The sequence below is a fragment of the Alosa pseudoharengus genome, unplaced genomic scaffold, assembly GCF_046254945.1.
Source record: "Alosa pseudoharengus isolate Yale_2024_CS ecotype anadromous, Long Island Sound unplaced genomic scaffold, YU_APseudo_1.1 YU_APseudo_1.1_scf_9, whole genome shotgun sequence".
NCBI classification, from domain to species: domain Eukaryota; kingdom Metazoa; phylum Chordata; class Actinopteri; order Clupeiformes; family Clupeidae; genus Alosa; species Alosa pseudoharengus.
Genome location: NW_027468881.1, coordinates 6,240,985 through 6,263,095, shown reverse-complemented (window position 1 = coordinate 6,263,095; position 22,111 = coordinate 6,240,985). Strand labels below are relative to the sequence as shown.

Genomic DNA, 22,111 nt, shown 5'->3' with positions numbered 1-22,111 from the left:
ATGCATTTTAAAAACAAGTGTAAAAATGCCCATAGTCTCCTCTCACCCACTTGCTGACCTTTAACATGGTTCCTGCCCTTACCCCTCTGGGCTGTGTGACCGGGTGCTCGGAGCGGAGGTGGTAGTCCCGGCCGGCCTTGGAGCGGTAGGTCTTCCCGCAGTGCTGGCACTGGAAGGCGGGCTTGTCCGCCTCGGACACGTCCCTCCCACATCGCTTCTGGTGGTACTGATAGCCCATAAGGCTGGTGAAGTGGGCCGAACAGCCCTAAGGAGAGGAGAGGAGAGGAGGAGAGAGAGCAGAGAGAGAAACATGTCTCTTTCAATACACGAGCAAGAAAGACTTCACCTTGAGTGTCCAGTTGAGAGACAACTGGTGGACAATAATGAACACTCAAGCTTTGCTCTGCCATCCAGTGAGGATGACAGATCGTTGAATTAGCTGGACAACGTCTGATCATGTCCTGACAATTTCAGTGGCGTCTACCCAGGCTAGGGAAGTGGACCAAGCGTGGCACTGACAAGAGTGGAGAGAGGCGCTCTGTGCACACACCCAGCAAAAAGGAGCAGTCTGCTATTCAAACTCAATTTTTGTCTTGACTTCTTGTCTAATTTAGTCTCACTGTCCTGCTATCTGTTCTCTGTGTGTGTGTCTCTATTGTCTATAATCAATCCTCTCTAAATGGGAAACAAACAAAGTGGTTTGGAAGGAGCCATATACTGTTCCTGCCAATCACCATGTTGCGTCACTGTGCCAGAATTAAGATTTTGTAATACAGTAGATAATTATATATAACCGCTTCAAAATGTCAGACAATTTTCAAGCACATAATTGCTTCCCTATCCTAACAGTAGAAGTGCACATCAGTACATTGTTTGCTCCTATGGGATGAACATGAAGGGTCTGTGTGTCGAAAGCAGCTGGTCTCAGGGAGGGAGAGTGAGAGAGAGTAAGGGAGAGAGGCAGAGAGAGGGAGGGAGAGAGAAGCAGCTGGTCTCAGGGCTGCGGCTCCTGGTAGAGGTGGGTAGTGTGTGTAGCGTGGAGGAGGTGGAGGTGGAGGAGGAGGAAGATGAGGAGGTGGAGGAGGAGGAAGAGGAGGATGTTTTGGCCGGTGGCTGGGCGACATGAAAACAGTCCCTGGTCTGACCCTCTGCCTCCTCCTCCGCTCCTCTCTCACACTCGCCCGTGAGTAATTGGAAACAGAGTGATGATGTGTACATGGGCACCATGACAAGAGGGAGATGCCGAGAGAGACAGAGAGAGAGAGAGAGAGAGAGAGAGAGAGAGGGATGGGGGCGAAAGGCATAGAGGGAGAGACAGAAATGCATACAGCGAGAGAGGGAGGGAGAGAGAGGAAGAGAAGAGAGAGAGATGGGGGTGAAAGGCATAGAGGGAGGGAGAGATAAAGGGAGAGGGACCGGGAGAAGAGAGAGGAGGGGTGGCATAGAGGAAGAGAGAGAGACCGAGAGATAGAGGGAGCAGGGAGAAAGGCATAGAGGGGGAGAGAGGGAGAGGACTAAAGGAAAAGAGAGCTGAAAAGACAGAATGTGAGAACGTGAGACAGAGGAAGAGAGCGAGGGAAGGAGGATGGGTGGCTGCCATTAAGGCAAAGACATAAGCTACGCTGAGGGAAACTCAGGAGGAGAGATGGAAATAAAGAGAGAGATAAAGTAAGAGAAGGAGAAGAAATAGCACAGAGAGAGAATAATGTTCACTGACACTCAGAGGAAATGGGCTGGCAATGGGCACACTGCAGGAAAGAGAGAGGGAGGGAGAGAGAGTGAGTAAGGGAGAGAGAGAAAGAGAGCGAGGGAAGGAGGATGGAGAGGAAGAAAGTGGGAGACAGATCGAGAGTGCAGAGTGGATGACAGCAGGGTAAATCAACAGGACAGAGAGATGGAGGGAGATGGAAAGAGAGAGAGATAGAGAGAATAAGACTGAGAGATAGAGAGAGAGTGGGGTGACAGGGGGCATATTACAAGAGTGAGTGGTAGAGAGAGGAGGCAAGGGGGAGACAGAGAGAGAGAGAGAGAGAGAGAGAGAGAGTCCTTTTTCTTTTATTCTTTTTATTATGTATTACTGTGAATGCTTTGACAATACAATGTATCATCGGACATGCCAATTAAGCCTATTTGAAACTGTCTGACAGACTAACACTGAATGACACTAAGAGGGAGAGAAGAGTGGTCATGGGCATATTACAAGAGTGGGGCTAAGTGGGGAGACTCAAGAGGGAGATAGATAGATAGAGAGAGAGAGAGAGAGAGAGAAAGAGAAAGAGAGAGAGAGAGAGAGAGAGACTGAGTGACAGTGAGAGGGAGCAGGGTGTCGGTAGGCATACAGTACATACCTCGCTGGGGCACTTGATCTTGCCCATCTGCTTGAGGATGCGGCGCAGCCTCTCCCTCTCCTCCTGCCCGCCGCCACCGCCACCTCCGCCGCCGCCACTGCGCTTCTCGTTCCCAGTGGTCTGTGGCACACACAAATGGGGCATCAGCCCTGAGCGTCTCAAACCCCCTCATCCCCCGTCCCCGTCGCCCGAAAAAAAAACCAAATCCCCCTTCTACGTCTCTCTCTCTGTCTCTCTCTCTGTCTCACTCAGGGACAGCAGGAGTAAATCTTCCATGCATGCATTGCAAATGTGTTTCCCATCAGCAAAGACTCACGCAGCGCCGCCAAAAGCCATTAAATACTTTATTGGAGTGGGGGATTTCGGCTACTCAAGGCATGTTCAGGACAACTGTCAAACGCTGCTATTTGTGCAATTGGAACCAGATCGACAGACAGAGAGAGAGAGAGAGAGAGAGAGAGAGGGAGGTAGGGGGTAGCAGTGTTTAAAGGAATCACATGACACAGGCAGAGGTGATGGTGGCAGTGTTTAGAGGAGTGAGGAAGAGGAAACTCAAAAAGGAATAAAGAGAGGAAGAAAAGAAAGGAAGAGGAAGAAGAGGAAAAAAGAAGAAAGAAAGCTGGCTTGCTGTCCATCTCCGGCTCCTGTCCTGACTTGGGCTTGCAGCCTTGCGTGAAGCCAGAGTAAATTGCTTTGCAGAGGCCTTGTCAACAGTGCTGGAGGGCTAGCCGACATAGGAGAAATATGCCAGCGTCTGATTCTCTCTCTCTCCCTCTCCCTCTCTCTCTCTCTCACACACACACACACACACACACACACACACACACACACACACACACACACACACACACACAAACAGTGGCTTCTTCCTCTCTCTACCCAACTCCCTCCCCACAAAAAATAAATAAAACCAAAAAATCTTTTTGCCAGTGGAAGGAAACAGACAGAGAGCTGAGAGGTAGAGAGGGTACGACAGATGGGGGAGGAGACAGAAAAAGTGTGTGTGTGTGTGTGTGTGTGTGTGTGAGAGGGGGAAGCGATCAGATAGAGAGATAGAGAGAGAGACATTCAGATGGAGAGGTGAAAAGAAATATAGTGAGAGAAGAGTCATCGGGGCTATGCTCTGTGAAGGACGCTCCAGTGAGGCAGGAGATTCCACATGCTTTGCATACTCTTGGGAAGGACAGGGAGAAACACACACACACACACACACACACACACACCATATGCACAAGCACACATTTCCAAAACAGGCTCTCAAGGGTGACAGGGTTCTTTTCTCAGACTCATTGAGGCGCCTGAGCCAGCCTTTAGTGGTGCCTGGATTAAATCCACACCATTTTTACTCGGGCAGTAAATGAGCCACCTAATGCTGCTTTTCAAGTCCTAGCACTCATTTACACAGAGCAGCAGGCCAGCAACAGCAACAGGAACAGGAACAGAATCTACATCCATCAGCCATCTTTCCTCTACACCACGTCTGTGTGTATAAAACACTACTCATGTGTGGATACAGAAGCAGAGACAGACACGAAGCCAGACACTTTGTCTTAAACACAGAGACACACACACACACACACACACACACACACACACACACACACACACACACACACAGAGACACACACAGACACACACAGACACACACACAGAGACACACAGACACAGACAGACAGACACACACACACACACACACACACACACACACACAAACAGAGACACACGCATACACACACAGAAAGACAGACACAAACACACATATACACACAATCACAGACACACACACACACACAGACGTGCACACAAACTCCTTTTCGATGTGTTTGTTCATTAATCTTTTACGAGGCCTTCAAAAAAATGTGCGCTTGTGCATAATTTAGCAGCGCTGATTGGAGCAGTAGCCGGCTAATGCACTGCTGGGCGGCATGGCAGTGTGGACATGATGAATCTCCTCTGTTATTCTTGCTGTTTAATCCACAACAAAGGAGAGCAGCGGCAGCGTTAAGGCCCAGGGGGTGGACACCAGACACACGGTGTAGCGTCCACCAAGCCTGTCCATTAGACTTCCTGCTGTCGTGGAGCACTGATGGGTGTGTGTGTGTGTGTGTGTGTGTGTGTGTGTGACTATGGTGACTGCCTTGGCAATGTGACACACACTGTGATGTATGGGAACAGAGTGCAGGCGTGGTCTGAGTTCCATTCTGAGATCTAAGAGTGTAAGATTAAACCACTGACCCACTGACCATGACAGGGACATGCGCATACACACACTCCCTACCATGTCACTTTTACAAACACCACACACACACATTTTATCGAGAGTATTCTCTCCTATTGTATTGTATGTTGGTATGGACATTCAAAAATTACACATAAATTGGGGAAGATTGTTAAAACCTGTGGAAAAATCATTGGTAAGCAACAGGTAGACCTGTATCTACTGTATATCTGACCAGATTGGCACAGAAGGCAGACAAAGTTTGCATGGATACAACCCATCCACCTTCGGGTCGTAGATATAGATACCCTAGAACCAACCGAGCAAAAAACAAATTCATTCCCATGGCAATAACTCAATTAAATAAGATGTGGGGAGGGGTATGACAGGAGGAATATATGTGAAGTACTGTGCAGTAGTTTATTTATGACATTAGGCCTTTTAGGGAAGTGTAATATACTCCTTTTTACTATATTCTATTTATTGATGTGTGTATGTTATGTGCTAGATAAATAGTGCTGTAGATGTCTGGTTCAATGTTTGTGTTGTGGATTATGTGTCAACATGCCTGTACTGTAAAACAAATTGCCTCTCGGGGACATTAAAGTTTTCTTAGTCACACACACACACACACACACACACACACACACACACACACACACACACACACACACAGACACACACACACACACACACACACACACAAACACACAGACACACAGACACACACACAGACACACACACACACACACACACACACACACACACACACACACACACACACACAAACCCCGCCATGTCTTCATACTCACAAACAGGTACACACACATACACAGCTAAATTGATACCACTGTCATTTTTATCCCCTCGCACACAAGGCAGAACAATACGGATTCACATGTTTTACCGGTAATTGTATTAAGCCCAATATAGATGCTGAAGAATAGACTCAGTATCTCAGTAGCACAATACTGGGCAGGCATTTTGTTTTCATCTTCACCCAGATTCCTCCACCCAGCCACCCCGCCTAAGTGTGATCCATTATGCTCTCGCCTCTTGCTTTGGCTGAGGCCATCTGGTCCACAGCATGCCGCTCTACCTCAGCAGTTGCAGGGCAAACATGTCAAATGAGATAGCCATGGGGGAAACTGGCCACCCCAAAATGGCTAATATTACCAGTCAGTACTGAAAACTTGCGTAAAATGACACTACGTGCTGCTGGCCATAAAAACAGCGAGCACTATGACTGTAACACTTGAGGATGTCTGTCTGTGTGTCACTGTGTGATTCATTACAAACTCGGAAAAATACCATGAGTTGCATACGAGTACCAAGTTATTGTACAGTATATATTTCTGTCATCATCATTTATCTGTATGCCATTAGTTTATCCAACATTGTGTCTCAGTCAATTATGTTTGTTGAGGTAAGCACAAAAACACATGCATATGCACTTGATTTTTTTATCCTATAATTGAGGCATTCACAAATTAGTATGACTGTGTTGTGGGTGACATTCAATTGGCATACAAGTGATATTCAAGAGAAAATTAATTACTGGTAACAAACTTTGCTCATAGACCTTCTTCAAATGCCGAGCTTTACCTGGCTACTTTGAGCGTGATCTACATTGTTGTTCCACATTGTTTTTACCTGATACATGAACATGATTCAAATGTGAAGGGAGTGTGAGGCCACGTTTAGGCAGGTTGCGGTTTTTGCAGTGAGATCCTTTTTTATGTTGTTTCGTATGGCCAGTAAGCGCTTTGCTCGCCGCAGAGTGCCTCACGTTTTGTGCGCATGCCGTGCCTCGGATTTTTTTACAAAGGTCTGTGAGCAAAGTTTGTTACCGGTGACTCGAATTGAAAAAAAAGTTCAACTCAATGCGGAAAAGCGGCCAACGTGGTTTGTGTTTTTATGAAAACATAGCGCGCCTCGTGTTTTACAAGCGCGTCTGAGCGTGCCCTAAGACTCCTCTCTGCTTGTGGGTGAACTCACAGACCTGCGTTATGTGCCAGGCCACACAGACTTGACTAGTGTTCGGGGGGTTTTACCTTGTTGCTGTGCTCAGCCATGGTGTGGTAATTGAGTCCGGCTTTAGACCTGAACTGCTTCTGGCACTGCTGACACTTCAGGGCATCCTGGAGCTGTGGGGCAAAGGTCAGAGGTCAAATGGTCAGCTGTCAGGGCCATCATACTTGTGTACTTCCTGTGGTTGGGATGGTAACACCATCCCAATAATAGCATCTGCATCCTGAGTCTGGGCTCTATTTCTTACAAGACCTGAACATCAGCAGAGGTGCTCCAATCAGAGTCTCTCCTCCTTCTCGCCCCTCTCCCCCCTCTCTATCTAGAGGGCAGACCAGTACAGACCGTTAGAGTGGACTCTCAAGCTGAGCTGAGCTGTGAAGTCAGCAACAACACTGCTACAGTATATTGGATTCACATACTGGATGCAGAGCAGTGTCCTGAGCTGAACTTGTCTGGTCTAAATTCCCAAGAATGGGAGTCCGTGCCGGACATTGAAAAATGGCTGATGGCTATGTCAATATCTCTATCTCTCTCTCTCTCTTTCTGTCTCTCTCTGTCTTCTCATCTTCCCTCTTTTTTCTGCCTCTCTCTCTCTCCCTCTCTCTGGGTGATGATACCCTGATAACTGGCAGTGACTGTGAGAGGGTCTGTCCTGTATGTGACTCACGGTGGGCAATGTGTGGGCTCGACACTGCATTGCAACAGTTGCTAAAACACACACACACACACACACACACACATACACACACACACACACACACACACACACACACACACACACACACACACACACATACCAGACAGCCCCTCAGCACAGCAGTCGCATGGCTTTAGTCTGCCAGTAGTCCCGCAAGGCACCGAATGATGCAACCCAAAGCAACACACGCGTTGTGTTGCGTTGCATCGCGTTGTCATGCCTTGCGCCGCACTGCACTGAGCACAGGAGGAGGCCGCAGGGCCCCACAGAGCTGACAGATGAGATGGACTAACTGGTGCAGAAAAGCCGAGGGGGGAAGAGGGAAAGGGGCTAGCGGCTAGTGGCTAATGTCACTTTATTTTCGCAGGAGGGAGCGTCGTTTCAAAGCGTTTATAAAATCAAACACCAAAATCAATGGCTGTGCCCGGTGGCTAGGATTGCAGACTAGGGCAAACGGGCGGCAATAAGATTGGCAAATGTTTAAATGGGAAGCAGTGAGGGTAGGCTACCGGTGGTGTTGGAAGTTCGTGTGTGTGTGTGGGTATGTGGTTACACGTGACCCTGGCAATAACATGACTGATCGATTAGACCCCTTAATAGCACTCCTGTCACTTTTATAGAGTCATGAAACCAGGGGGCCAGGATCCATAAAGACCCCCCTCCCCCATCTCCACTCACCCCCCCCCCCCCCACATTGACACTCTCCTCCAATCTCTGCCTCTTTCCAGAACTTCCAGTCTCTCTCTCTCTCTGTCTCTCTCTCTGTGTGTCTCTCCACTCCCAGAGCTGGCCAATCAATAGACTCCATCTAATGGGTCCCCAGCCCCCCTCCTGCCCACCCCCCCAAGATCCTCTCTCCTCCAGCCAGGGGTCCTGAGAGAGTGAGGTGGCTAATTGCATGCCTGAATCCCTCTCCACCCAGGAGAGCTCTGCGGTCAGGCCACACGTAAACAGCCGAGTGGCTCAGGAGGCAGAGGGGAGTGTAGAGTTTCAGTGGGAAAGGGAAGAAAAAAAGAAGAGATGAAGACTATAAAATAAGAGTTGAAATCACAGCTGGTCCTACGCGAAGACAAATCCTGAATCAGCTTGAAAGTAACACACGCCTAGTGTGTGTGTATATACAGTATATATATATATATATATATATATATATATATATACATATTACCTTGGAGATAAGCGCAACTTGAGCTTGGCATACACTAAAGCTGAGTGGGAGTAAATTTATGTACAGTGGATTGAAGTGGAGGGTGTGTGTGTGTGTGTGTGTGTGGGGGGGGTGGTGGTGGTAGGGGTGGAAGCAAAAACAGATGTTATCTCTAGTCAGAGGAGGCTATGTGCAGTGTGAGAAGAACACATGGCGTCCTGAGACTTTTTAGGAGCGTAGGCGGCTTCAGTCATTCGTAGTTGAGAAACAAAATCCTCAAACTGAATAAATGAATTACATGTGATGGATAAAGAGGCGATCACAAATGGTTATGACAGCTGCTATGCCGTGGCTGGGAATGCGTTAGGTATGAGACCAGATGCACTGCAGCAGACTGTGTGTGTGTGTGTGTGTGTGTGTGTGTGTGTGTGTGTGTGTGTGTGTGTGTGTGTGTGTGTGTGTGTGTGTTTGGGCACGTGTATGTGTGTGTGTGTGTGTGTGTGTGTGTGTGTGTGTGTGTCTGCCTGTGTGTCTGGAGATGAGCAGGATGGTGTCTGTGTAATACACTCAGGTGCCTGAGGCTTGTCTGAGACTAACCCCCACCACACCACAGCACACACAGCACACAGCACACCACAGCACATGTTCAGTGGGAAAAAACATTTGTTGTTTTGGTTGTTTGTTGTTGTTGTTCATTTTAGCCTCTTCTTATTCCTGTCTTTCCCCAACGCTGTCTGGAGACAATTCCCACGGCTATAGCGAGCCTCTGCCATGGCACAACATCAATACAGGAATGACTTTTGCAGCTATCATCAATGCTTGGTGACCTGAACTCAGTGAAGGAAATAGTTCCCCTACGAAAACGAATCCAGTGCTTGACAGATTTAGACACAAACTCGGGCCTCAGGTTCAAGTTGAGACCACAGAGTAAGAGGACTAGCCAGATGCTAAGCAGTCAACATGTCCTCTCAGATCTCACAGAGATTGAAAGCAGTGGAAAAGCTTGATGGAAAAGCGCTGGATTGGCCAAGAGTGTTTTTTAACAGCCAATCAGTCAGCTGAGGGAGGGTTTTGGGTGATGGTATGCTGTGTGTGGCTCTTTTCTGAGAGGCTCTGCGGGTAAAATCATGGAAATCTTTAGTGAGGAAAAGGATATCCTGGCTGACCTCCCTGCTGGGTTCGGTGAGTGTGATTTATCAACTGTCCTCAGTGGAACATGTCTCACCTCCTGTGATCTTAGCCATTGTGATGTCAGGTGTGTGCTGATCATAGATATATATAATGTGGCATCTACATATATATATATATATATGGTGCTGATCATAGATATCTATGGTGCTCATTTTCTGTGTGCTGATTTTACAAATAGAAACTCGTTGGATTCTTTTTTAAACTGTCATCCAATGTTCCAGAACTAACTAAATAAATGATATGTTGAATGTTATAGTTAGTATTCATAGTTAGCAACTGTAAGAATAATTCTGTCTCTTCATGTCATGTGACTCACCTAAATGTGAAAAAAATGTATTTCCATTTCAATTTAGAAAAGTATTGCTTTATCAACTTAACAAACCACTTAATGCAAGTGTATAAACTTTTTTGCAATACTTTTTTGTTTCCATTACTCGTTTTTTTATAACTGTTTAGCCCTTTGTAAAATTGTACTTAAAGCTAACAGAAACCTTAACGAAAACCTTCTGTCTGCATCAGTTCTTTCTCTCTGCACACTATGCATCCTGTCTCTTCTGGCCTTTTCTAACTGTGGATATCTTAGATTAAATCAGATTACATTAGCTCAGATTAGAATAGATTAGATTAGATGGGATCTCCTCCTGCTCACCTTCTGACAGATCTCCATGTGCTTCTTCAGACCAGACACGGTCTTCCTGGTGACCACAGAGCAGGTGGGGCACACCACCTCTCCCCGCTCAGAGATGGCACTGTGCCACTGTGCATCTGCTGGGGGGCCTGCAGATGGGCACAGCGAGATCAAGGGGGGGGGGGGGCACAGAGGAGGCAGAGGGGGGCACAAAGGAGGCAGATAGGGCAATTTTAGACAGGTGGTCATCAGTAGAATATGAATTATGGTGTTTTATGTATTGCTATGATAAGTGACCTATTAAGAAGTGCATTTAAATCATTTTATATCCACTGAAATGTCAATCTGCTGTTTCTGACATGTTTCTGAGTTTTTAACATTTTTTACTGTGCAAAACACAGTTACATATGTGGTTTTATGTGCAAAGTTAGATCCGATGTGCATGGACAGAACTGATCAAGAAATGCTGCTTTGACCAATCCTATTACATGGTGATGTATGACACTAAAAAGCTGAGGATCTGTGCATACGGATAATTGTTTGGATCCATCAGAACTCAGTGGAACTAGAGACACAAATGGTTCAGGAACTTTTCACCACTATCTCAACTTTTAAGCATCGCTGCCTGTCTGTCTGTCTGTCTGTCTGTTTGTCTCGGCCTACTGGGAATTAAAGGCGATTTCTGTCAAATCTTGTCAGAATCAATTAAAAGTAAAGTAAAACTAAAAGTTTATCAGAACTAGAACAAAAGTAAAAGCTCAACAGCAACCCACTTGATACAACAGATATCTACACTTCTAATGACTAATGAGAGTATGGTAGCCCCTTATATTAATGTGTCAAGGTGGAGCTTTTCAACTCTCAAAACCTGTCAGTCAGTTGAAAAAGTGACAAAAAACAGTACAAAAGAACAAGTTCAACAATACTAGTTCGGAAGTTATCTTCATTTCTGATCATTGGTCACTCCAGATATTAATGTGATACAATCACGAGGGCTAAATGTAAGCAATGACTGTCACACTGTTTACAGTCATTTTAAAACAGAGAAGGGGTGTTGCTAGGCACAATGCACAGTGGAACTCTTTACAACAACATCAAATGCTACTCAGCCAATCACAATGAAGAACCAGCAGACCTTGTCTGGTTTGCATGGGTTTCGTAACTCTTGGTTCCCTGGCCTGCTCTGGGGTGGTGCTGAGAGAGGCTGTGTGGTGTGGGCCCACCCACCTGAGGCTGGAGGTTGAGGGGTCTCTCTCCTGGATGAGGCTGGGGCTTGGAGCTTCCTTGGGGGCTCCTCGTTGAACAGGCCTCCCTCTGGCCTCTTTGCCCGCCCAGCTTTCAGCTTCTCCTCCACTTTATTCATCCCTATATGAGTGTGAGTACATGTGATCAGACAAGTCACACGCACACACACAACCACACACACACAACCACACACACAAACATATGTGCCCATACACATAGACATAAACACATATGCATGTGCACACACAGATGCACACACACACACACACCCACCCACACACACACACACACACACACAAACACACGCACGCACACAAACAAATGCCAACATCCACACAAACAGGTATGTAAATTAATTACACTTGTGGAATCCATGCATTTCCACGGAATTATTTTTGGAATCTGATCCCTTATCATACCTGTTTCGTACTCGTACCATTCATACTCGTCGCTCGAATTATCGTGACTAAATTCAAGATGGCGGCAAACGGTAAACTTCCAGAAGGTACTGTCTGTATAAATCGTCTTGTAAATAAACTACCAGTGCTTTTTCAAAGTTCTCAATGTCTCGTTTTAAATGTCAAGGCCCTCGGAAGTCTACCAATGAAGTATGGAGCTACTTTGAGCCTCGTAAATGGTGTAAAATAGTGATTTATTTGCATGGCTAGGCCGATGCCCGAGGCACCCCCATCGAAAAGCTGTTGGTAGCAACTAGCGCCAGGTTTATGAGTGCAGGGGACAAGCCGAGATGAGCTATGAGACATACTGTACGTTCACACTTGGTATCATGTTTCAACACACTTTAGGTCAATATCACACCGGAATTCTTCTTTAACTAGATGTACCGCAGTGTGTGTGTGTGTGTGTGTGTGTGTGTGTGTTTTTATCTGTGCTTTTGCTTTTTCATTTTTAACTAGGTGAGAGTTAGAGACCAACTTGAGACCAACATACGAAACAAAGTTGGTCATTCTAGGCCCTACTGTTCTCAAGATTTTCATAGGAAACTGTGGCCGACCTACCCTCCGGGGGGACCGGTGCGGCGGATGGGGGACGGATTAAAACGGAAAACGATGGTTCCGTGTCATCCTTGAGGGGTTACATGCTCACCAAGTTTCATGCAGCCCGGTCTTTCAGTGTCTCGGGAACCGTTAACGGAAATTTACTGAAGAAAAAAAAAATCTGGCTCACTGCGCCGGGATTAGTGTGTGCTTTACCTCACTGTGTGCTGAGTGTGTTTCACTAATTCACGGATTGGGATAAATGCAGAGACCAAATTTCCCTCACGGGATCAAAAGAGTATATATACATAGATAGATAGATAAATAGATACTTTATTGATCCCCAAGGGGATACTAATTAATGGATACATAAGTACATACTGTACACACACACACAGAAACACACACACTGAAAGGCAAACACATTGTTGTTCAGCATGAGTCACCATGGTCTCTTTGCTGTGGCAGGAAATTAAACACCTCTGTAATCACCCTTTTACCAGGGAGGAGCGATTACCACACCAGGGAAAAAGAGCCCAATCAAAACCAGATGGCACGAGGGCGCTTTGAAGTTGCCATCTGATAACACCCACCCACCCACCTCAGTTTCATATTCCCCGACTCATTTGAAAAGCTGGATCAACCCTGACACAAACAGAGGACTTGCAAGAAGAGCAAAGGGGTGATCTGTAAAACAGCACCCAGACATCCACAGTTCTGTGTGGTTGCTAAGTGATGATGAGCTTTTGATGTGCAGCCACGAGTGCCCTTGTTGTTCCTTTGGTCATCGAACCCTGTTTAGAATCTAAGAGCTTTGTTTGATTCTTCAGCGTGTCTAAAATATTACTGGGCCATGAACTGACATTAGTGAGTGTTGTCTTCAAACAAACTTCGACTCCAAAATTCAACACTCTGCTCTCTGATCTCTAGTGTGACGCTAGTACTGTAGTGTTATATATTCCACTGCTGGAACCCAGCAAACAATAGAAAATAGGCTAACTGCACTGTTTAAAAAAAAAGGATTAACAAGCACAACATAACCCAGTGAATTCATCTTATGAATTCATTTTCTCAACTCATGACGGTGCAATAACTTTATGAAGTTGACACGTCACTTTCACATAACATAGCGTAGCAGCAAGATGACTTGAGTGGGCATGTTGCATGTGCTAATCTTTTTTCAGTGTGTATTACCAAAAGGGATACACAGATCCCACAGTACCTTAGGGGTTCAAACACACTCTTAAACAGTGAACAGCGGCTGTAAAAAAAATGCTGATTCACACACAGGGCCGGGCCTACAGGATGTTACCGACTGGAACAACACGCTGAGAGGCCATCCTGTCAGGGCTCCAGCATTTTACTGTGAGGCTGTCTTCCTACTTATGGAGCCCATAAACTCCACACAGCTCCATTTCAAGAATCAATATCTTCACATCACCTCACAGGTAATGGGGATAATGCTGGACACAGTTCAGTTTGTTTTCAGACACCTTGTTGACAGGAATAGCCTAATTTCTTATTTGCATGAGATCAGTTAAACGGGAATGTAAGGTGGTACTGTAATATAAACGTAGTGCATTATAGATAAAGTATAGCCTACAGTAGATGAAACAGTCTGCTAAATTAATGTGTATCATGTAAATATAATGTATTTCTGCATGTAAAATTCTGGTATAAAATGTGAATGTATAGGTATGTAAATGTATTGTAAATGTGTCTGGGGGGGGGGGGGGGGTTCCCTTTGAGTCCAAATGTACCAGAGATGGAGGGCTGCTCTCCAGTGAACTTCTTTGGAGTTTTCTGCTTCCTTCCTGGCTCATTAAGGACACAGAGATACAAGAGGGATCAAACACTTAAACAGGCCTCACCATGCCATGCTAAATAAGCTGCTATCTATCAGATAGATAGATAGATAGATAGATAGATAGATAGATACTTTATTGATCCCCAAGGGGAAATTCAAGACAATTCTATCATACAGTTTCTACACTGTAAAAATGAGATTAGCACACTCAACCGCCACATAACCAAGTCACTTCATCTAGTTTCTTTGGTTGAGTTACGTATATGCATAGTGTCACATAAAGTTCACATTACATGCCCACATAACTCAGTCGAAGCAACCACATGACTTGCCTGGGTTATATTGAATTGAGTGGCCATTTTTTCATTCTTTTTTTTTAGATGTAGAAACTCTACAATATATAAGGGCACTTTCATACCTATTTTGTTCCGAACCACGTACTGAATAGATTATTTTTTTTCCATTGTCCCTGAGTTCATTTTGTGTTCACATGGCAACATTTAGAGCAGAATAAATGATATAAACAACCCCACGTGAGATGAACTTTTCTCTACAAACAAACCCACGTGCAATTAAATTGTTCTCTGATTGGTGAAGACACTATCCCGAAGTCTGAAGACACTATCCCGAAGTCCCTTAACACTTAATCACAGATGCGTTTTTCTGTGTGGTCTCCAGGATATCTAGCCTGACGATGTCAGACTAAGTTCGGCTGGCACCCAGGCTACAGGATAGCTCTTCATCGGCCCAAATATCAATTAAACATTTAAGTTCTTCAGAACTCCAAGTCAGCCTTTTCCTGGATAACGTTGCTCATCATTCCATATGTGAGCATCAAATAGCCCAGTTTAGCACATTGCTAAATCAAGTTAGCACACTATCCCAAACCAATAGTTGTCAGCAAACTGGTCTACCCTATTTTTGCACAGTTTTTATTCAGAATGCATTCAATTTCACTGATGAGCTTTATTTGGGCATACAAAGGAAAGGCTCGACAAATACAATATCATGCTGGCTTTGGACAAAATGTGTACAATGTGTACAACAATTTAATCACAAGCTTACATAACGAACCACTCTACAGTTGGATTGGAAACGAGCCAAGACCAGCTCCTACGGCCGGTCTCAGTCCGTTTAGTTTTTTCCGAAACAGGGTGCCATTGCTGCTTTCACATTATACCCAATTGAACTAATCTTTGGGGGGGACGCTCCAGGTTCCGATTCAACTACTCTAAATAAACCAGGTGTGAAAATGACTTAATGTAAAACAAAGAAAATCTCTCTTTAACATTAAAACACTCACTTACTCACTCACTTACTCACACAGTCTCTCTCTCTCTCTCTCTCTCTCTCTCTCTCCCTTGATTTCTCTCTTTCTCAAGCACACACCAAAATCAGAAAAAAATATAAAAGTCCTGATTTGTTGGCACGAGTCAGTAAATTTAAACCGCATAACTTGAAACCTCACACATATACCCGGTCAAAAGTTTAATCGCTGTTCAAAAATAAAATACTCCAGCTAGATTTAAAGCCACACTCAGTAACAAAGGGTTGTAATAGCACTGGAAGTAATCATTCAGTAGATCAAAAACATAAACAACATAAAGGGGCCTTTGGGTTGGCAAGTGGGAAAAAAATAATTAGCAACCGAAGCACTGGCTTTTTACTTGCACAAACGCACTAGCCAGAGGTGAAGTGACACAGAAAGTGGCAACACAAACAAGAGTGCTTTGGGATAAAAACAAAACAACATATCAGGATATCTTTAGAGCACCACATGCAGAAGTAGTAAACATGTTATAAGTAGTAGGATATCATGTTTCAGGGTGCAAACAAACTACTCTACTCCTTAACATAACATAACATAACATAACATAACATAACATAACATAACATAACATAACATAACATAACATGGTAACTGTGTGTGTATTAGACATGTCCATTGTATTTGGAACTCATATTAAAACTTGTGGTTATGAAAAGCGTTTGCAGTCCTTTCACACTACAATTGTTTTCCTGTGGTGTGTGTGTGCGTGTGCTTAATGTGTGTGCGTGGGTGTGTGTGATATGTGTCTGTACATACTGTATGTGTGTGAGATAGACAAACGTGTATGTGATGTGTGTGTGTGTGAGAGAGAGACAGAAGTGTGTACAGTGATGTGTGTGTGAAATGTGTAAGAATATGTGTGTGTGTGTGTGTGTGTGTGTGTGTGTGTGTGTGTGTGTGTGTGTGTGTGTGTGTGTGTGTGTGTGTGTGTGTGTGTGTGTGTGTGTGTGTGTGTGTGTAGGGGGGGTGAGGCTGGTGTGTATGAGAGCCCTCTACTGAGCTGTCATCCTGGCCAGGCTGAGGCTCATTTTGTCAGAGCTGGGACTTCACGCAACATTCTCATCTCTGCACCCATCGCTAGTGCCAGGAGACGCCATGCGATGGTGGTGACGCAGAAATTTCACCTCCGTGTCCTATCTAACTCAGACACATGAAAACACACACACACACGGACACACACACACGCAGACAAGCACATACAAACTCACAACAATGCTCACCTCTCTTGCTCTCTTTCTCACACACACACACTCTCATGCACATACTACATCACATTATAACACACAAACAAGCACATACACTTTTTTTACTAATCTGCACACACACACACACACACACACACACACACACACACACACACACACACACACACACACACACACACACACCCCTGTGTCCTGCTGCAGCTCACACAGCGGGGCCCACCGCTGACTAATGACGAGAGGTGCGTTTACCCAAACACACGCCAGAAATAGCAACACATTCACAGCCAGAACAGCATGCACACACAAACACACACAAACACACACACACAAACACATACACACACACACACACACTCACAGACACACTCACACAATGCTAACCACATGGCTGTTAAAGGCACAATACCATCAGCCAACCTCAAACAGCCACAAACAGGAAGCTAAACTAAATGCATGTGAGTCAGAAGATCCTTTCCACTGCGAGTACAAGTTGATAAATGGACTGTATTTACGCTGCTCTTTTTCCACTCCCCCAAGCACTCAAAGTGAGATGACAGATATTCTAAAACGGATAGTTCCCCGTCCTTGATTATGATCGGGCTGAATCGCGTTCGATCCCGGTGTAAAATCCTACCACAACTTACAGAAAAGTTAGAGTAGCTGCGTTTCGGCAACCATTCAGATAGAGGAAATATATTTCTTGGCAGAAGAACGATTTTCTATGAATAAATCGTTACATTTCTCGTTGTTGTGCCGTTTTTCATGAAATCTTGCCAGATATATGTAGTAACCATTTTAGAAAAGCAATAAGCCACTCGAGTCCGCTCAACTCCGCTTGCGCGTCGTGCCTATCAACGCCAAGCTGTCCTAAAATCAGTGTAAACTACGACCCCTCTGGGCTTATTGCCTAAGCACACCTCATCACTGCTTTACAACCCTCTAGGCACACATCTTTATGTCAAATATAACTCTCTACTATTAGAGTTTCACTATCACCTACAGCTATTACTATATTATTACTACTGTTAACCATTACTAAGGCCTATTACTATTGTATTACTATTTATTCATGCCATTAGTGGCTGATACTAATATATACTGATATATACTATATATACTATATCAGTTCACATTAAATGAATGCATGTAAATGACGATACAGGACTGAACCCCCTGAGCATATGCCCTCAGGTTTATATCAGTGTCAATGCAAACGGACAGGAACATGTTGGGGACTCGCTCTCCTCCCCTATGCAAACCCAGCCAGCCCTGTGTGTGAAAGTGCAGCCCTTCATCTCGACTGAAGTCAGCAACGGTACACAGAGGTGAAAGCTTCGGAAAGGTAAAGTCCTACCACATATCTACTCTAATTTGTGTTCAGTGCACAGGCAGACCCAAAGCACAGAAAGGAGCTGAAGTTTTCCACCCCTGGTAGTGCGACAGGGCTGCGTGTTTGTGTGTGTGTGTGTGTGTGTGTGTGTGTGCAAAGATGTGGCAGGGTCAGTCAGCAACGGTACACAGAGGTGAAAGCTTCAAAAAGTGTAAGTCTTGTCACATATCTATTCTAATTTGTGTTAAGTGCACAGGCTGACCCAAAACAAAGAGAGAAGCTAAAGTTTTCCAGTTCTGGTGGTACGAGAGGGTTGTGTGTGTATTTGTGTGTGTACGTAAAGGGGACTCTTACTGTGCCTGGTCCTCTCGGGGTCCTCCTCCGGACAGGACGGGGGCAAACTGCCCCCGTCACTCTCGCTACCCCCAGGGGTCCTCGGTGAGGTGTCTGACGAAGACGCCTGCTCTTGCTCCTGCTGCTGCGGCGGCATGTGTGTGTGCGTCTGCATGTGTGTGTGACTGTGTGTGTGCTGCTGCTGCTGCTGCTGCTGCTGATGTGGCTGCGGATGCTGTTGCTGCTGTTTCCTGTCGGACCTCTGCGAGGTGGTGGAGGCGGTGGAGGTGGCAGTGGCGGTACACTCTCCGTTCTGGGACGGCTGTGATGGCTCCTGAGTCTTCTTCACCTTGATGAACATGGGGGACGGAGGGCCACTCTCCATGGGCCTGATGAGGGAGAGAGAGAGAGAGTATTCAATCAATCACACAAACACACCCAACCACCCACACACACACACACACACACACACACACACACACACACACACACACACACAGATACACACAAACACTGTCCACTTTGTCTGTTATACCTTTTAGATACAAATACAAATACACATTTACAAAGCTATATGAACACAAATACTTTACACATGCACAACACATACACACACACACACACACACACATACTGAAACTAAACCAGCATACTGTACATGCACACGCATTTCACACCCTAAAAAACCCCCAAGTTGAGAAACTCACAACTCACTCACATAGTAACAACTCCACACACACACACACACACACACACACACACACACACACACACACACACACTGCAGAACATTGTACAAGTATATCATACTGTATATGGCACAATATATATATCATACTGTACTCAAGCACGCACACACACACACAGTCTGCATTTCAACCTAACAAACTGTGCATCACACACACACTCACAAATTCACTCTGAACTTCACACACTAAAAACTCTCTTCACACATTGGCAGAAAAAAAAAGACGAATAATAAAACTCTACACTCAGAAGTGCCATAATTTATGCACTGAGCGCTTTCCATTTTCCCTGCAATGTGATGGCGTCTGCATGAGCACAGCCGCTGCCTGCCTGCCTGCCTGCCTGCCTGCCTGCCTGCCCGGCCGCCTTTGAAGGCATCTGGCTCTGGCGTCCCAAAGCTGGAGGGATTAACTGTGACAGACTACTTTAAATGCACAGGGCCGTGACAATTTCCCAGTTCTGAACGGTGATGAAAATGAATTCACAACACACACATTCTTAGTGATGCAGAGAGAATTAGGAGTCAACCCTTTTCAATAGAGAGAGAAAGAGAGTCAGAGAGATGGGGGGGGTATAGAGAGATACAGAAAGGGAGGGGTATAGGAAGAGACAGAAAGAGACAGAGCGAGGTATAGAGAGAGACAGGGGGGTAGATGTGTGTGTGTGTGTGTGTGTGTGTGTGTGTGTGTGTGTGTGTGTGTGTAATGTGCAGGATGAGGCCGTGAATAATTACTAGTGCTCCCCAGTCTGCAAAAATGGCCTTGTCTAGCAGCAGTGCATGATGGGAAAGCTGAGTTGGACAGTGGTGTCCGCTGGTTACTGTGGCAGCTGTTGTCAGGAAAACCACCTCGCAAAAGGGGAACTGTCAGGTCTGGCATTCTTTTCTGTCTGTCTTTTCCACTTTGTATGTGTACAAGGATGGTGTTTGTTTTTCCTCTATCTTTTCTTTCCCCAGGCCTCACCTTTTCTTGGCGTTCCCTTTCGCCGGCCCCTTCTGCACCTGCCCTTTGGATTCGGTCTTGGTTTCCATGGTGACCCTCTCCGGGTGGTTCCACAGCTTGTGCTTCTGCAGACGCACCTTGGTAGCGAACACAGCCTCACAGTAAGGGCATGCGTGCCTCAGTCTCTCGGCCACGGTCGCCTGACACAGAGGAAGACACTGAGACGGTGGGCTCATTTCTTATTCTCATCTCTAGGCTTTTAGTCTGGGTCATTTTTCATGTACATTCATTAACCTTGCCTGTGAAGCACCTTGGTGCTGTTTATACATGTGTATAAATGTACTGCATAGATATATGACTTGCCTTGACTTTATAACACTTATACTCAGAGGAGCACGTCTGTTGCTCTTGGGTGCTCCTTGTTGGTGCCCTCCCCAATCCCAATCCTCCCCCACCTTTTTTTATGCAGCCCTTGCCACTTAATCTACTAAACCCCTCTTCTACTGCACTTCCCCCCCCCCCCATAAATGCACAAATAGGCTGATACCAGACATAATTTCACTGCATTTCTTATATCCAGTAACTATATGCATGTGACAATAAACTTCCTTGTATCCTTGTATCCTTGTATCCTTCCACTTTCAGTCAAAAAGTAATATCAGCAATAAAATACACTGGGTACAACATTGCATTGAAGTGGACATTGATTGTAGTTTTTATTTTCTACACACTATAGTGTCTAAAACACAGACAATACCTCTCCACTGCTGCACAGGTTTGTGCTGCTATAGTGTGCTACAGTGTGCTTGTTGATCTACCTGCCCGACACACCGCTTTTTTAAGCTCACGACCTGCACGTATCACATCCATCTGTCACTAGCACTAAGTCACTCGCTGGCAGAGAGTGGCCTCCGAGCAGAGCAGCCCCGCAGGCTTAGAGAGAACACACTCCACTGTGTTTGTCCTGTCAGTGGGCCTGACGTAACGCTACTCTGATGTGCTCTGAGGTAAAGATGACAGACGGCAACAGCGGAAGAACAACGTGTCTGTACTGGCGTGCCGCCGCCGCCGCCGCCGCCGTGGCAACGCACTTTGCAGCAACTTCAAAGAGGCTCCTGGTCTGCTGTGTCTGTGTTTATGACAACTGCACACACCAGCGCTTGTCTGGGGGAGCACTCGGGCCTGAGGGCTTATATGCAGGACATGTGGTGTAAATCTGGACTGGGTGGTATGAGGGGGGCATGAGGGGAGGAGGAGGGGGGTGCTTTGGGTGAGGGGAGGGGCAATAAGGGAGGGGACTGGCGTCAATGACTGTGGAGAGTATGGACAGCACGGTGTCATGCACTTACCTTATTAGAACATAAAGCCACAATTGGGCAGCCATATTGGCAACACTGGAGCCAGAGTCAGAGTACATTTGGAACCAGAGCGTGCATGCTTTTTAGCTCCTTCCATCGTTTCAACTTTGATTGAATGTAGGCGGTCTATTCTTTTCAGTCATTAGTTGGTGTGTTTTGGGGGAGAGGGGTGGATACGAGTTGAGGGGGTTGGGGTGCTTTGGCAAGAGAGTGGGGGTATGTGGGGAGTGAGGGTGGTGAGTATTGGGGGACAAGGGGAGGAAGAGAGTTCAGCCCTTGGCAGTGCCGGTAGGCTGGTTGGCAACACCAGTTGGCTGGTTGGCACATGAGGATGTAGATGCTGGGAAATTCCAGCCAGGAGAGGTTCGTCAGGATAGTGAGGTGTCAATCATGGCTTGATGGTGTGTGTGTGTGTGTGTGTGTGTGTGTGTGTGTGTCTGTTTGTCTGTATGTGTGTGTGTGTGTGTGTGTGTGTGTGTGTGTGTGTGTGTGTGTGTGTGTGTGTGTGTGTGTGTGGTTTGTTTTGGGGATGGATTAAATGAGGACTAAGGTTGGGA

At 45.8% G+C, this 22,111-nt stretch overlaps 1 protein-coding gene across 1 annotated transcript in view; it reads right to left on the bottom strand.

Annotated features, from left to right (window-relative positions):
* Positions 1-22,111, bottom strand: part of znf512b (zinc finger protein 512B) — a 54,170-nt gene that overhangs the window by 8,778 nt on the left and 23,281 nt on the right. Inside the window, exons 5-12 of the mRNA XM_076275638.1 lie at positions 20,218-20,396; positions 18,530-18,897; positions 14,248-14,317; positions 11,488-11,627; positions 10,282-10,409; positions 6,621-6,713; positions 2,349-2,468; positions 59-265 (exon numbers count right to left, since the gene is read on the bottom strand). Coding sequence (XP_076131753.1) covers positions 59-265; positions 2,349-2,468; positions 6,621-6,713; positions 10,282-10,409; positions 11,488-11,627; positions 14,248-14,317; positions 18,530-18,897; positions 20,218-20,396 — 1,305 coding nt within the window. The remainder of the gene's footprint in view (positions 1-58; positions 266-2,348; positions 2,469-6,620; positions 6,714-10,281; positions 10,410-11,487; positions 11,628-14,247; positions 14,318-18,529; positions 18,898-20,217; positions 20,397-22,111) is intronic.